This window comes from Carassius carassius, chromosome 20 (genome assembly GCF_963082965.1).
Source record: "Carassius carassius chromosome 20, fCarCar2.1, whole genome shotgun sequence".
Lineage (NCBI taxonomy): Eukaryota > Metazoa > Chordata > Actinopteri > Cypriniformes > Cyprinidae > Carassius > Carassius carassius.
The window spans coordinates 17,673,669-17,689,199 of NC_081774.1; the positions used below are offsets into that span (position 1 = coordinate 17,673,669).

General features: G+C 37.5%; 2 protein-coding genes across 3 annotated transcripts in view; both read right to left on the reverse strand.

The window, feature by feature from the left end:
* Positions 1–787: 787 nt before the first annotated feature.
* On the reverse strand, positions 788–8,917 carry LOC132096543 (potassium voltage-gated channel subfamily H member 2-like). 2 transcript variants are annotated; one of them, XM_059501972.1, is made up of 10 exons: positions 8,276–8,917; positions 7,308–7,704; positions 5,834–6,033; positions 5,430–5,682; positions 4,112–4,305; positions 3,905–4,025; positions 3,570–3,824; positions 2,515–2,710; positions 2,224–2,416; positions 788–2,147 (listed from the first exon to the last, which is right to left on the reverse strand). In XM_059501972.1, the coding sequence occupies exons 1-10, from the start codon at positions 8,717–8,719 to the stop codon at positions 1,779–1,781; spliced, it is 2,622 nt and encodes an 873-aa protein (XP_059357955.1). In that variant the 5' UTR covers positions 8,720–8,917; the 3' UTR covers positions 788–1,778. The 2 variants fall into 2 exon arrangements, with proteins under 2 accessions (XP_059357955.1, XP_059357953.1); XM_059501970.1 differs by having other exon boundaries at positions 3,570–3,827.
* Positions 8,918–9,128: 211 nt separating this feature from the next.
* Positions 9,129–15,531, reverse strand: part of LOC132097010 (potassium voltage-gated channel subfamily H member 2-like) — a 56,837-nt gene continuing 50,434 nt past the window's right edge. The window contains exon 6 of the mRNA XM_059502675.1: positions 9,129–9,293. Within this exon, the coding sequence (XP_059358658.1) occupies positions 9,129–9,293 (165 nt within the window). The remainder of the gene's footprint in view (positions 9,294–15,531) is intronic.

The following is a 15,531-nucleotide window of genomic DNA, read 5'->3' on the forward strand; positions in this document are numbered from 1 at the left end:
TCCCCTGAATGTAACTTCATGCATTTATGTCACCCGCGCTTTACAAGCATAGGCTGCCTGCGAGTGTAAAAGAGCATCAAGTGTTGTGGAAGGACGGAATTCCTCTATTGTGTTGTTTATCCGGTTCTGGAACATGATTAAGGAGCATAAATATAAAAATATAACAATAATAGGCCAAGTGCAGGACTCCCTTTATTTCTGTAAATGGGTGTGTCTCTTTCTACTGGTTTCCTATTACACTAAACCGGAGTTTCCTTTTAGGAGCTACACTTGAATAAACAGTTAAATTAATTTTCCTTCTTGTTATATAGGCTATAATTATCTTAAAGTCATATTACCAGGTTTAACTGATTTTATGGATATGTTTCTATTTTTAATATTTAAGTGAGCCTTTCTTATGCTTATTTGATGCTGAAAAGAAATTTCAAAGGACAGTTATAGATTAGGTTGACAGCAAAACAAGAAGTAGCAAAAGCAAAAGGGTGCAAGTTTCTTTTAGATTCACACAAACTTCCTGTTTTAATTTAGCAGAAGCCTTCACTGGAAATTGGTTAGAGACTCTCAGTTTCCCTTTCTATCTCTATGGACTGAATCCACTGACATAAATATCAAAGTCTTGAAAAAATGGATTTCATCAGTGTTTGCTGGAAGCAGCACTGCAGAGGTGGTGACATTTAGCAAAAGAAAAACATTATTTTTGACACCAGAGAAACACAAGGAAAGGTTGATGGCTCTCTTTCGTTCAGTCAGATGAGATGTGTTTCATAAACGTCAAAAGACTTGTGAATTATGTTAATTAATTTATTCAGTGTTGAGTTGATTATAAGTTAATAAGAGAAAGAACCTGCACAATAATCAATTTATAGTATGCTAACAATAAATATTCCTACTTAAATTTGCTATAAATTACAAGCTATAATACATATTAACATTGCAAGCTATACTCTTTCTATAAACCACATTCCCTATTAATATCTTTCACATTTATAGTATGGCTTACTACTGGATATGTTTGGCATGAACCAGTGCTAACTGATATTATGTGTTATATATATGTATATTTCAACACTAACTGCACTAATAATATGGATTATGATCAAAATGGATTTTCATTCATAAACAGTCTAAATCACATTTGGACACTTTGGCCAAACTGATGATTATATATTCAGAGTGATAACATATTCTCAAGGAAAATTCTGTGCAATGGATGGCCTTGAAAGATATAAACACATGCTTTCAGTCATGTAAACTATGGGCATGTTATTCAGCAGGATTCACCGGTGTTCCCTGGAATCACCCACTCTATGAGGTATTTCAGCTACTAGAGATGAGCTTCGGGTTCCTCCACCTGAGATAAAATTTTCAAATGACCATTTAAAACCCTAATAAATCATACTCTGATAGGACTTTCCAGTGTATTGCTACAATATGTCCAAGACTTCCAAACAAACAATCAATTCAACACAAAACCACACTGTTAAAAAAAATTGATACGCTAATGAAATCATTACATTCACACCTCAAAATAACGAGAAAACACTTTCGCAAAGAGGCAGATAAAAACAACGAGTACCGTTAGACCAGCTAACACAAATCTTCCAAACTACAGGGACATTAATGATGCCTCAACGTTAGAGGTAATTAATATGAACCTGAAGTAGAAGGACTTCAAAACATCCTGCCAACATTGCTGTGGCCCATTAGGATGTATGCATTGTTTTCCACTGAGATACTGAATAAAAGTTTCAATCTTAACACCCTGGATTAGAGGCATGTCATTTTTGGATTGAGGAATCATCCTCTACTTGATGATGCACTGGCAGTGATAGGCGTCTTGAACACTCCAAATCTAACCTCAGTCCAGACTCTGAATGGTGAACAGTTCCAATAGGCTCTGCATCCAAAAAACTATAACTACCTCGATCAGCTATGACTGTTTGTTGGTGATCAGTGTGAGCTGGAAGATAATCAGGGACATTTGTTGCATTGTGGCCCATGCCATGTGGACATCGTCCCGTATAAGCCCCAGAAGGAGTCTCAGAGGAGGGCTGTAAGGAAGAGTCCAGGAGCTGGAGCTCCATTGCGCCTAACAGACATTCACTGGACTTTTTGGCACTGCCAGCAAAGTCGTGGGGGTCAAGTATCTAGGAAAAATCCAAAAGAATTAATAAAAGACTTTGAAGAAAGGAAATGACAGAGGTTTGATAGTTTGGGAAATACCTCAGAGAGAATGGCTGGTGTTTCTGTCTCTAAAGGGTTGACAGGATACACCAATTTCTGGCCTGGTTTGGGAGGATTTAGAGATGCTTCTATAGGGGACGTCACAGAGCTGTAGGCTGGTGGAACCAGCACCATCTGCCTCTGAAGCAACTGCATTATGGCCCCCATGTCTGTTGACATGCGCTTCTCCAATCTTTGAAAAAAAAAAACAAGATGACAAATACAGCTCAAGGTAAATCGATAAAGAGTAAAGGATGCCAAGATAGCAACAATACTGTAGCAGTATCTCACCGGTGGAGCTGTCTCTGCATCATTTCCAGTCTATTCTCTACCTCAGTGCAATGATGATGGGTAACACTGTGCAGAACAGTATTAGAGGGCACCGACGATGAGGGTAAGGACATGCTGTGGCTGGGTACTTCCTGGTACTGATGGCCACGACAGTCCCCCCAGAAGCTGAAGATGTTAGAAACCCCAGAAAGAGCACCTAATTGGAGATAAAAGTAATGTAAAAATTGTGCATTCGTTGCAGGAGAAGAGTTCACCCAAAAGTGAAAAATTGGCCATTATATTTTCACATGCTCATGTTGACTTATTTCACAGGAGCATCAACCTTCTGAAGTCATACAATAGATTTGTGTGAAAAACATACTGAAGTTTAAGTGGTTATACAATGAAAACCAGCCCAAATGATTCATTCATGAATCATATCTGGTTCTTGAGTTCTCACTGACTCAGTGTTCTGGCCATAATGGTTAATAGCTCAATGATTTGAGAGATTATCAATATTTGTGTGGTGCTTCTGCGTCCTTTCAGAAGCTTGAAACCTTCAAAACCTTTAGCTTAAGAGTAATCACTATCCTTTGTTATTTTGTTTTTCACAGAAGAGTGACGATTGTGACTGTGTCTCTTCAGAAAAAAAATGGACTGCTCGATTTGTATGGATTTCTTTTATATCTTTTATTTAACTTTTTGTAGCATCAAAGTGTTTAGTAATGGAGTTTCAATCGAGGGAAAAAAGATCTCTCAGGGTTCATCAAAAATATGAAGGAAGGAATATGAAGGATGAAGGAAAGCCTTTTGGTGTAGAACGACATGAGGCTGAGTAAAAGATGACAACTTAAGTTTTTAGTTAAACTAACTTCGTAACTGAAAATAAATCCAGTTGTGTCATTCAAATGAACATAAATGTTAAGATCTTTGTCATTTTTTTCCTAGCCCACTTTTTTCAGGTAAGTAAGCAAATACATAACACTTGTATAATACACCTATTGTAAATTAGACAGTAAGCCAGTATTAACAGGAAAGAGTTAGATTAGTCACAGTTCACATGATCAGAATCCTACCTGACAGTGCATTGAAAGAGTTGCTGCTGTTGTGGTTCTTGTCTCCATTAGCATTGCTGACACTAGTGATACGGCTCTGAGAGCTGTCTACTATCGCAGTGGCCCGTCGGGTCTCTTCCTCTTCATCACTGCTGGATTGGGAGGCAAAAATGTCTGAGTCCTGATGAGCAGCTTGTCTATCCTTGTGCTGCTTGCTTGAATTCTGAGTTCTGAAAGTCGTCTTATTGAGATTTTCTTCAGTTTTCTCTGTATCTGCTACTAAGAGAAATTGCAGTAGAAATAAAATCCAAGAATCTGAAAGAATATAGAAGCTATTACAAAGTGTTTGCTCTTACCTTGTGGGATAGAGTTTCTTTTCGACTGGAAGAACAGCTTTGCTCTTCGTGTGTGATGGTCAAGACAGCCATGGTCAGAATCTTCAGTGTCACTGCTCATTGACCTAGCTTTAGTGTTAGTCTGTTCAGAAGATAAAGACAAATGTTTAAAAGTGCACCTACCTAAGTACCTAAGTACTTTTTAAGGACAGACATGTGCAAGCTTACATCTCTCAAGTTGAAGGTGATCTCCAGGTTGCTCCAGAAGTAGTCTGAGAACTCTGGATACATGTCCAAGACCTCCACTATGTCTTCTCTGTGGATTTTATGCAGGTCACAGTATGTAAGTGCTCTCACATCAGAACTTGACTTTCCAGGACGCGCATGTAAGTTAATGGGCTCTCCGAATACATCATTCTTGCCTGAGGATAAGCCAAAGGAAGAGATACCGAGTCACATAATGCATCTTTCCTCAGGTAAAAGACATTAAACACTTTGAATTCAAACTTCCGCCCAGTTCTATTTTTGCATTACAAGGCAAAAACAGCAAAGGGATGATCACACTACACTATTCATTATATTGATTTAATTTTAAAAAGACACTGCAGAGTGTGATGTCTGTGACACGACTGTCGAGGGTCTGAAGGAACCTTGCATGCTTAATAATAATTCCTTACATACGCTTTTTTTCTGGGAACTCAAAGCACTTTACATAAGGGGGTAATCTCCTCGTCCACCACCAGTGTGCAGCATCCACCTGGATGATGCGACGGCAGCCATATTGCGCCAGAACGCCCACCACACACCAGCTTATTGGTGGAGAGGAGACAGAGTGATGAAGCCAATCAGTGTATGGGGATGGTTAGGAGGCCATGATGGTCAGAGCCCAATGGGCGAATTTGGCCAAGATGCCGGGGTTACACCCCTACTCTTTTTCGAAGGACATCCTGGGATTTTTAATGACCACAGAGAGTCAGGACCTCAGTTTAACGTCTCATCCAAAAGATGGTGCTTTTTGTCAGTATAGTGTCCCCATCACTATATTGGGGCATTGAGACCCACACTGACTACAGGGTGAGCACCCCCTGCTGGCCTCACTAACACCTTAAACATTTAAAGTCTAGTGTGACAACGGCTTAAGAGCAGTATGCAGTATGCTAGTATGTTATTCCAAATTCATCCTTAGAAAACATATGTTTTTTATGCATCAACAACAGATGGTGCAGCATGTTATAAAAAAAAACCTAGCACGAAAAATAATACAAATGTCCACAAGATGGAGCCATACAATAACAGCCTTCTCATTTTTCAACCGTCTTAAATGCACCAAGGATGACTAAAATAAAACAAAACAAAAATAATTGACACTGCTGTTCCATTCTGCATTTATAAGTGCAGTCATAATCCATAATCCATTAATTTTAATTATTTTAGGAAAGTCTTTTGGGGGGAAGGGGTCCATGGAATGCCCTAATACTGTATATGGATATGTTTACAATGAGATGGTCCGATGTTTTTGCTCTTATCATTTTGATTTATCACTTACCCAAAATGGCCACTACCACATCTCCCTTTAAGATCTCAATAGAGCCACGAGAAATGAAGTATAGTGCTGAAATGACATCACCAGCGTGGACCAAGGTGTCTCCAGGTGGAGCGTGTGTTGTCTTGAACTTCATAGCCAAAGCACGTAAGCAACCTTTAGTGGAGCCCTTGAAAGCTTTACAGTTCTGCAGCAGTGTACGATTCAGATGCAAACAGATGTCTGCTTGTAGGCACTCTGGGAACCCCTTTAGCACCTGCAATGTGATAGAACACAGGTTAATGTGATAAATGGTACCACGTTACGTGCTCTGTCATGTGTATATGCAAAAATAAACAGAGTGGAAAAAATAGAGTACGCCCAGGTGTTCACAAGAGGGCTATTCTGTATGTGGCTCTGTGACTCACAGCATTCATGTCAATGCCATTAGTGTAGGACCAAGCATGCTGAAAATACTCCTCCAGTCTTTGCCTGAGTGGGTTGGGGATCTGGTGGAAACGGATGAACTCCCGAACCCGCAGCATCTGAGTGTGGTAACGTGCGGTGCCAGAGTACAGCCTCTGGATGATGGCTGACACATTTCCAAATATGCTAGCATACATCAGCGCTGTGAAAAAACAACAACACACAAACATTTTCTTTCAGAGCAGTGTCAGAAAAGATCGATCCACTTAAGTCTTAAAAATGCCCCCGAAAATGCATGTCTACTAATCAAGCTTTGTGGAGAAGTTTACCATTATTGATTCTTTACAAGTAGGGCCTTTTTCAGACCGTAGAAATTTTGTTTTATTGAAAGTTTAGACAAGTTTAGACACAGTTTTTTAAAGCAAGACCCCCAAATATAATAATCTCCTTGTGAGAGACCCCATTACTAAAATATAAATGCTGTGCATGAAAATATAAGTATATTAATCATAAATGAAACTTAAAAAATTCACATTATATTATATTATTCGTGATATTATACACTACTGTTCAAATGTTTGTGGTCAGTAATATCACTATATTTATTACTTATTAGAGCTGTTGCAAAACATAAATTCCCGTCTGAGTCCATTCAGCATGATTCGGTTTTTCTCATAAAAACAAATAATCAAAACATAAGCTGATGTCAACAGACCCACACATACATAGGTTAAAGCTAACTGTACACAGAGATTCATGGAGGAAATGTTTTCCCTCATTCTTTAAAGACTTTGAATCATACTGCAATATACAACTCTGTGATGACCTAAATATGAGCTACAAAAACATTTTATTCACAGTCTTTTTATTTAATGTTGAAAATATCACTGAATCATGTAAATATGAAATGAACGAATATCAACATTATAAAAAATGACAAGTCGCTTGCATTTTTCAAGACTTTACTGACTGATTTTTGCAATGTAACGAACAAAACATGATTAACAAACCACTTTGTCATTTGTGTGTATTACAACCAGCAGGTACCACATCAGCCAATCAGAGAGAAACCTGAATCTTCATCGTTTTTGTGTGTGTATGTGTGTGTGTGTGTGTGTGTGTGTGTCTGTGTGTTAATATTTTGCCCACAGGATGGACTGGAGTAAAGGCTGCTGAAATTTCAGTTTCAATATCACAGTGACATTACAATTTAAAATACTATTTATTTTGATTAAATAAATGCAGCCTAAATAAATAAATGAAGAGCATAGACGACAAAAAAAACTACATTTCTTTTACGTCAGTGTACACCTACATGATGTATAGATGCCACAGAAAAAATAATAATACACTATTTCTTTTTTTTAATATATATATACTTTTGTTGGACCTCATACAGTAGCACCCAATTGCAGACCCCAATCTGGAAGAAAAAAAAAGTAAATTGATTCTTCTGACATAAGAATAAACACTAACCTCCAATAAGCATGACACAGATGGAGAAGATCTTCTCAGAGTTGGTGTTTGGGGAAATGTTTCCAAATCCCACGCTGGTGAGGCTGCTGAAGGTGAAGTAGAGGGCAGTGACGTATTTATCTTTAATAGAGGGTCCTGATGCAGGATTTGTCTTATTATATGGCTTGCCCAGCTGTTCACCCAAAGAATCAAGCCAACCGATCCGAGACGGGCCGTTCCTCTCCACATTCCCAATAGCATACCAGATGCAGGCCAGCCAGTGAGCAATTAATGCAAAGGTGCACATGAGGAGAAAGAGCACCGCGGCTCCATACTCGGAGTAGCGATCAAGTTTACGCGCAACACGCACTAATCGCAGCAGCCGAGCAGTCTTCAACAGACCAATCAGAGTCGTCGTCTGTCAATACAGGAAAACAATGAGGATTGAAAGGTTAAGAGATGGTTAAAAGAAGCTATAACAGCATAATAAAAAGAATACTAAACCCAAAAATGAACATTTCCTGAAAATGTACTCATGCAAGATGACTATTTCTTTATCAATACAGATTTGAAGATATTTAGGATTAAATCACTTGTTCACCAATGGATCATCAATAGTGAATGGGTGCCGTCAGAATGGGAAAGCATTATTATGAATAGAAAACTTTAGCCAGAAGTATTTTAGCCAGAAGCAATGGTTTAAAGTTAAAAATGTCTTGATGGATTTTTAACAAACACCCTGTTGGTCTTCAATTTTTGTGATGCTTTTATCAGCTGCTTGGACTCTCATTCTGATGGCACCCATTTACTGCAGAGGATCCATTGGTGAGGAAGTGATGTGATGCTAAATTTTTCCAAATCTGTTCTAATTAAGAAACAACTAATCTACATCTTTGATGGCTCGTGGTTGAGTACATTTTCAGCAAATCTAAATTTATATGTGAACTATTCCTTTAAAAAACATTAAAATTACTCATAAGTTCACTCACATCTTCCACAGAGCGATAAATGAGCAAGTCGAAAGGAATGGCAGCCACCATGTCTATGAGGAACCAGCCTTTAAAATAGTGGATGGCTATTCGGCCGGGATGACTGACCACTTCATCATTGCTGTTCACGTAGGTTGTGCGAAAGTTAATCACAATGTCCACTACGAACATGATATCCACAATGAGGTCTACCACATTAAGTGGGCTGCAAGAGTAGCCGCAGCGCTGCATGGCGGCCTCTTCCTCATCGCTGAGCAGGAACGCAGCCGAATAAGGTGTAAAGATCGCCGTATAGATGACCAGCAGTAAGATGACCCAGTCCCAGACTGCTTTGAAGGGACTATAGTGTAAAATCGTCCATTTGTGGATTCGGGGAGCCTGGAGCTTATACTCAGGAAGGACATCTGCACCCAGAGACAGCACCTGAGGAGAAATATACTTCATAATGAGAGCTCTTTTTTAAGCCAATATTTTAAGAAGACTATGGATCCAGTACGTTTTCCCACACATGTGTGGTGTAAACCAGTTCTGCATTACTGTCTTTTTTGCACATGTAAAACCAGCAAACAGCATTATTTTTTAATTGAGCTTACACAGAAGCCAGAATCATCATTAAGAAGACATAAACTTGGCTCAAACATGTTATCAATTTGTATTAAAGGGGATAAAACAGTTTACATGCGTCTACAGATTATTGACAATAGGACACTCCCAAAAATATGAAAAAAGTACCTGATGACACAGTTTTACAGATATGGCAATTGTAATTTGGTTGTAGTTTCATTTTGAATATTTTGTAAGGAGTTATATATGCTTTAAGAATAACTTTGAAATGTATAAGACGATTTTTAGGTTAAACTGAGGTTAGACCACACCCTCTCCCAGTCGACAGATAAATGAATAAGATGACCCAGTCCCAGACTGCTTTGAAGGGACTATAGTGTAAAATCGTCCATTTGTGGATTCGGGGAGCCTGGAGCTTATACTCAGGAAGGACATCTGCACCCAGAGACAGCACCTGAGGAGAAATATACTTCATAATGAGAGCTCTTTTTTAAGCCAATATTTTAAGAAGACTATGGATCCAGTACGTTTTCCCACACATGTGTGGTGTAAACCAGTTCTGCATTACTGTCTTTTTTGCACATGTAAAACCAGCAAACAGCATTATTTTTTAATTGAGCTTACACAGAAGCCAGAATCATCATTAAGAAGACATAAACTTGGCTCAAACATGTTATCAATTTGTATTAAAGGGGATAAAACAGTTTACATGCGTCTACAGATTATTGACAATAGGACACTCCCAAAAATATGAAAAAAGTACCTGATGACACAGTTTTACAGATATGGCAATTGTAATTTGGTTGTAGTTTCATTTTGAATATTTTGTAAGGAGTTATATATGCTTTAAGAATAACTTTGAAATGTATAAGACGATTTTTAGGTTAAACTGAGGTTAGACCACACCCTCTCCCAGTCGACAGATAAATTAAGTTCAGATAGTTCCCAATTCCAAACAGTTTTGATAGAAAGAGGTTTTGTAATGTGATCAATAATTTTACTTTATATTAAGGAAACAGTTGGTCAACCAGAAGATGGTGCAATCCAATCTCGCATAGGATGAGAGGAAATAGGAGCTGCCCAAGGAACTCCATATGCTTTGAGAACAGAATGAACCAAAAAAAAAGACAAATATGAGGATGCTGGTAAACAGAACTTGGCTTTGGTCATCATATAAATCACTGCACGTGTTTATGCCTAAAGAAGACCAAGATGGTTGGACAAATGGATGAATTCAAATAAGAATTTGAAAGGTCCTCCTATTAAACGTTCAACCGTTTTCCAGATTCTAATAGAATTAGCTGTAACTGGTATGAATTTGTAATTATCGCATTTTTTCAAGTCAAGTCAATATCAAAGTCAATTTGGTTTAGCCTTGTCAGCTTTAATCACCCTCCATGAAACTTTAGATTGAGGGTCAACCCAATTATGAAGAATCTTAAAGGAACACTCCACTTTTTTTGAAAATAGGCTCATTTTCCAACTCTCCTAGAGTTAAAAAGTTGAGTTTTACCATTTTCAAATCCATTCAGTCGATCTCCAGGTCTGGCGGTAGCACTTTAACTGTAGCTTAGCATAGATCATTGAATCTGATTAGACTATTAGCATCTCGCTCAAAAATGCCCAAAGAGTTTTTACTGCATTACTGCCACCTATCTCTCAAGTGGACCATTGACACTCCTAATTGAGACTGTAGATAGAGTGTCAATGGTCCATTTGAGAGATAGGTGGGGGTTATGCACATATAAGTCTGCGATTCGCCCTAGAGCAAGAAGAAGAAGAAGATGCCTCATTCAGACATTGCTGCGATTTTAGTGCTTTATGGAGCTCCTCCAAACTTAATGGGGCCTTGAAAAATTCTTAATGAATCTGAGAGATCTGATGTAATTCTAATTTAGCTAAATATTGTTTACAAACGGATTCCTCAGAATCTGTTTCATCTTTATACAAACTTATATAAAAATCTTTGAACATGTCATTAATCATCATAAGGTTTGTGGTGACCTGACCATCTGATGATTTTATTGTGCTGATATATGCTTTGGACTCATATTCCCTCAGCATAAGTGGCTAGGTCTCTTTGATTAGAAATAATATTTTTGTCTAGTCCAATGCAAGATAAACTTCGCCTTTGAATGTGAAAGTAAATCATATTCTTCTTTCAAGGAGGACAATTGTGTGGCCCCAGGGCCGTCCTTAGCTGATGTAGGGAGAATGCCCCCCTTGGTCCGTACCCCCCTAAGGATGGCCCTGGGTGGCCCGTTGATCAGTAAAATGTTGTTTTTGTAGGTTTTGTAATGATTGGATTTTACTTTCTAATTGTGTAAGCTGATGAATTTTCGCTTTCACAAAAGTGGAAGAAAAAGCTATACAGAGTCTTCGTATTGCACACTTAGTCATTTCCCACAGTATTTGAGGATCTACATCACAGTTTGTATTAAATTCAAGAAATTACTTTATATGCTCTTTTAGCAAATTGATGAATGTCTGATTGCTCAATAATGAAATGTTAAAGCGCCATCTAGGGGCTTTGGCTTTAATATTGGAAAGTTGAATTTTACACAACACAGCAGAATGATCAGACAATAAGATTGGTAATATAGAGAAGGAAGAATTAGACAAAATTAGAGATGGACTGAGAAATATGTATTCTATCCTAGATAAAGTTTTATGCCTATTAGAAAAAAAAGTAAAACCCTTAAAGGTGGTATTCTGAATTCTCCAAGATCGATTATATTGATTTAGTTGAGCAACTTAGAAGATGGATTAGCTGTTGTATCAAAGTGAGATTTATCCAAAACAGGATTTACGATGGCATTAAAATCAACACCCACCACTTATGGGCAATCAATCTGCTCAAGCAATGTATTGGAAATATTTGTAAAAATTGAACTGTCTGCCTCATTCAGACCATAAATAGTCTGTCTGATATCAATGCTATCCTGTCATTATGTATTTTGCAATGGATATAAACAAATCTTCCCTTATCATCACTTCCGGTATGTTCAACTGTCAACTGTAACTTCATAATAACTAAGATAAGCACCCCCTTAGTTTTAGTAAGTGTGCAGGAGAAGGCTGCCAGTTTATAATACTTGTTCTGGAAATGTGCCACGTCAGATTGTTTTAGATGCATCTCTTGAATCAGTGTACAAGAAATTGATTTACGGTGTAAATATTCTAATATAGAGGTACGTTTAATAGCAGAATTTAGGCCATTTACATTCAATGATAGAATATTTAGGACATGCATTGTAGTAAATGAAGAAAAACAAAAGCAATTCCATTCTGTAAATGGCATGTAAATGCTGATACGTACTCTATAAGCAACAACAGTCTCTTGAGCAGCAAATCAGCAAATTAGAAGGATCATGTGACACTGAAGACTGGAGTAATGGCTGCTGAAATTCAGCTTTGCCTTCACACAAGTAAATTACATTTTAACATACACTGAACAAAATTATAAATGCAACACATTTGTTTTTGCCCCCATTTTTCATGAGCTGAATTCAAAGATCTAAGACTTTTTCTATGTACACAAAAGGCCTATTTCTTTCAAATATTGTTCACAAATCTGTCTAAATCTGTGTTAGTGAGCACTTCTGCTTGGCCGAGATAAACTATCCTCCTCACAGGTGTGGCATATGAAGATGCTGATTAGACAGCATGATTATTGTACAGGTGTGCCTTAAGCTGGCCCTTAGTCATTTGCTCAAAGCTCCAGTGAGAGAATTTTAATCATTCTTACTTGTAATCTACTGCCTTAATTATACTAATAAACACACCAACACACAAATATTACTCACAAAAGTATTTAAACTAATCTTCAGAGCTTACAGGTACAAATGTTTGTATGTACTTATGATTAATTTAATGTAAATAAAAGTTTAAATGATTTTCTGTTTCACGACAGCCTTGAACTTAGTCTACCAAAGGCCAGTGAAGCAGAATCATAATTCATTTATGTTAATCTAATACATCTCTTGTTTATTATGTGCCATTAGGATGAAGAAATACATCCGCAGCAGACTGAAAAGCAAGTGGGAGAAAAAAACAGATCTTCTAGACTTAATTTGTTTATGGAAATCAAAGTCAGGCTTTTTTCATAATCAAAAGATCTCATCCCACCGACACTTGTCCTCACAGAGTGTCATGAAATCAAAATCTCGGTTAGCGTCCAGATTAATTATGTTTCATTCATGCTCCTATTTTTGTAACTAGGTAAAAAAATATATGAAAAGGCTGGTGTAGTTTACATCCTTGACTTTCCTCAGCACTCATTAAATTGTGGACCAGCAAAACATGGACAGACAACAATAACTGACCCTCTAAACTAATAATCCACATAAATAAATACCTCAAAGTCTCTCGCTGCTCTTACCTCTCTGCTCTCCTGGCCAACAGTGGGACTCGTCTTTTCCCAAAAGCAGAGGCTCTGGGAGTTTTGTTTGCAAGGCATGTGTGTCTGAAATGAAGGCTGAGACTGAATAAATGGAGCACAGGACGGGAATAACTTGTTTAATGGCTTCAGCTCCAAGGTCAGAATCATGATCCACAAATAATCTTCAGACTGCAACTGCTCACAGCTCATGTGGCAGAATCCCTCATTCCTCTAGCATTCCTGGAGAACAGTGAGCACAGGAGCTGCTCTCCTCAGGATCCAGGACCTGTCCACCCCTATATCTATGCTTCTTTTCAGCTGACTTCTACTTCCATTGAGGGGTTGTTTCTCTGGTATCTTGCAGTCCATCTACTGCTATGCTCTGTGCTGTGTAATATTGCTCTAAAACACTTTGATAAAAAAATGCTAAATTTTGTAATAAAGCCATTTTTTTAAACTGAATGTCCTGTTTGTGCTACTGCTCTGATTGAGATGCAGAATAGCTGCCAGTCACTTAAATGTACAAACAGAGAGAGAGAGAGAGAGAGAGACCATTGAAAGAGGGCGCACCAAATTCTCATGATTAGACTTTAGCTTTTTTTCCAATAAAGAATAATAGGTGTTGAGGAGAAAACTCTTTTTTTCCCCTTTATAAATGGATGCTATTTACACTAAGTGGAAATATAATTTTGTTGTGATATGCTATTTACACTATGTTCAAATAGCAGGATTTTCTGCCATTTATACTACTTATGGCAAAAAGTGACAATTATCTGCACTTTAGTATTTGAAAGGGAAAGAAAAAAGTTTGGCAAAACTGCCAACAATGTGGGTTATTTGCACTTTGTGCAAACAGATGCTCTGAAAAAAATAAGGCATTCTTGGGCCTCTTGCAAGTTTCCCCAGCCCAGTATTTTCACATACTGTAACGCAGGTCTTATATGGGCAGACTTATTATTACGTGACTTATGAGAAAGAAGTTGCTCCATGAAGAAATATAAAGTCAAATAGGGAAACAAACATAAATGCTTCAATACATTAAAATTGTAGTAAAAAAAAAAAAAAAACACAACAAAGGAAATGCTATTAGAAAAGTGTTAATTTTGGACAAAATTTAAATAGTGTGACTTCTTCTCTTTGAAGTTTACCCATTAAGCTGTTCTGCAAAGAGGCTAATTGTATTTTATCTCTAGTAAAAAGCTTTTCTTACTTGATTTATTAATATCCAGAGTATTTGAGGAGTTAACTTTGAGACCTTCAATCAATACTTCAATTCTCTTGAAGATGAACCTGCAGAAATGTGCACTACCATAATTGAATTTCTGTCCTCTTAGCTAATAAATCACACCGAAATCCTCATCTCAAGGCCTCATTCACCCAGTGCTGATTATCCAGCATCATCTCAGATGAAGCCCCAAAATACATTCTACCCAAGTTATTGAGGTCAGTTTTTCTAGATGAACTTTTGCTAGAGATTTAATTGAACCTTTCCTTAAACATAACATCAAGTGGGATGTTTTTGCACATGAAACATGCTATATGTCATTGATACAAACGTTTTTTGCTTTCCACAGATGTGACCAGCATTATAATTGCAGCTTGCAGATATATTTTTAATGTAACTGCTGTAAACAATGCACTTTATAATTCAAATCTGCTACTTGCATTTACATATAATCAAACATTTTATTTTATGCCATGTTCAATTTACCAATGTCTTCCAAAATCGGTGACAAATATATTTGGCTGCTGTAGCATGATTACACTGTCCTTGTGAATTAGCTATGTGTGTTTGCCAGGGTGAAGGGTTGGACATGTCTGTCCAAGGCCAGTGTGAGATGAGAACACAGCAGGGGTAGGAAAGAGAGAGGACGTGAGGGTGAAGGAACCAGCCTTGGGACTCAAAATAGCCTTCTGGGACAGAACTGCAATGAAGCTCCAATAAACCATAAAAAACTGTTATCCTTACTGGCTCCATGTTTACTGACTCACCAGACAATTTACAGCTTTGATCTATAGCCAAGACATCTATTACCTTACAGAGCTCTATGCAGTGAAACCTGAAGTAAACACACTTATTAATTTATCAGATTAGATGCCATATGTTGGCAAGGGATCTGTGTTTTATATTATAAAACACAGATTTATACTTTGTTTACTGACTTTGACTTATCATATTTACCACAGTATGAAATTATTCTATATATTTGATTATACATGTAAAAAAAAAAGTGAATTTCGGATTGGGGGAACCACTAATTTAAAGTCAACACACACACACACACACACACACACACACACACATATATAT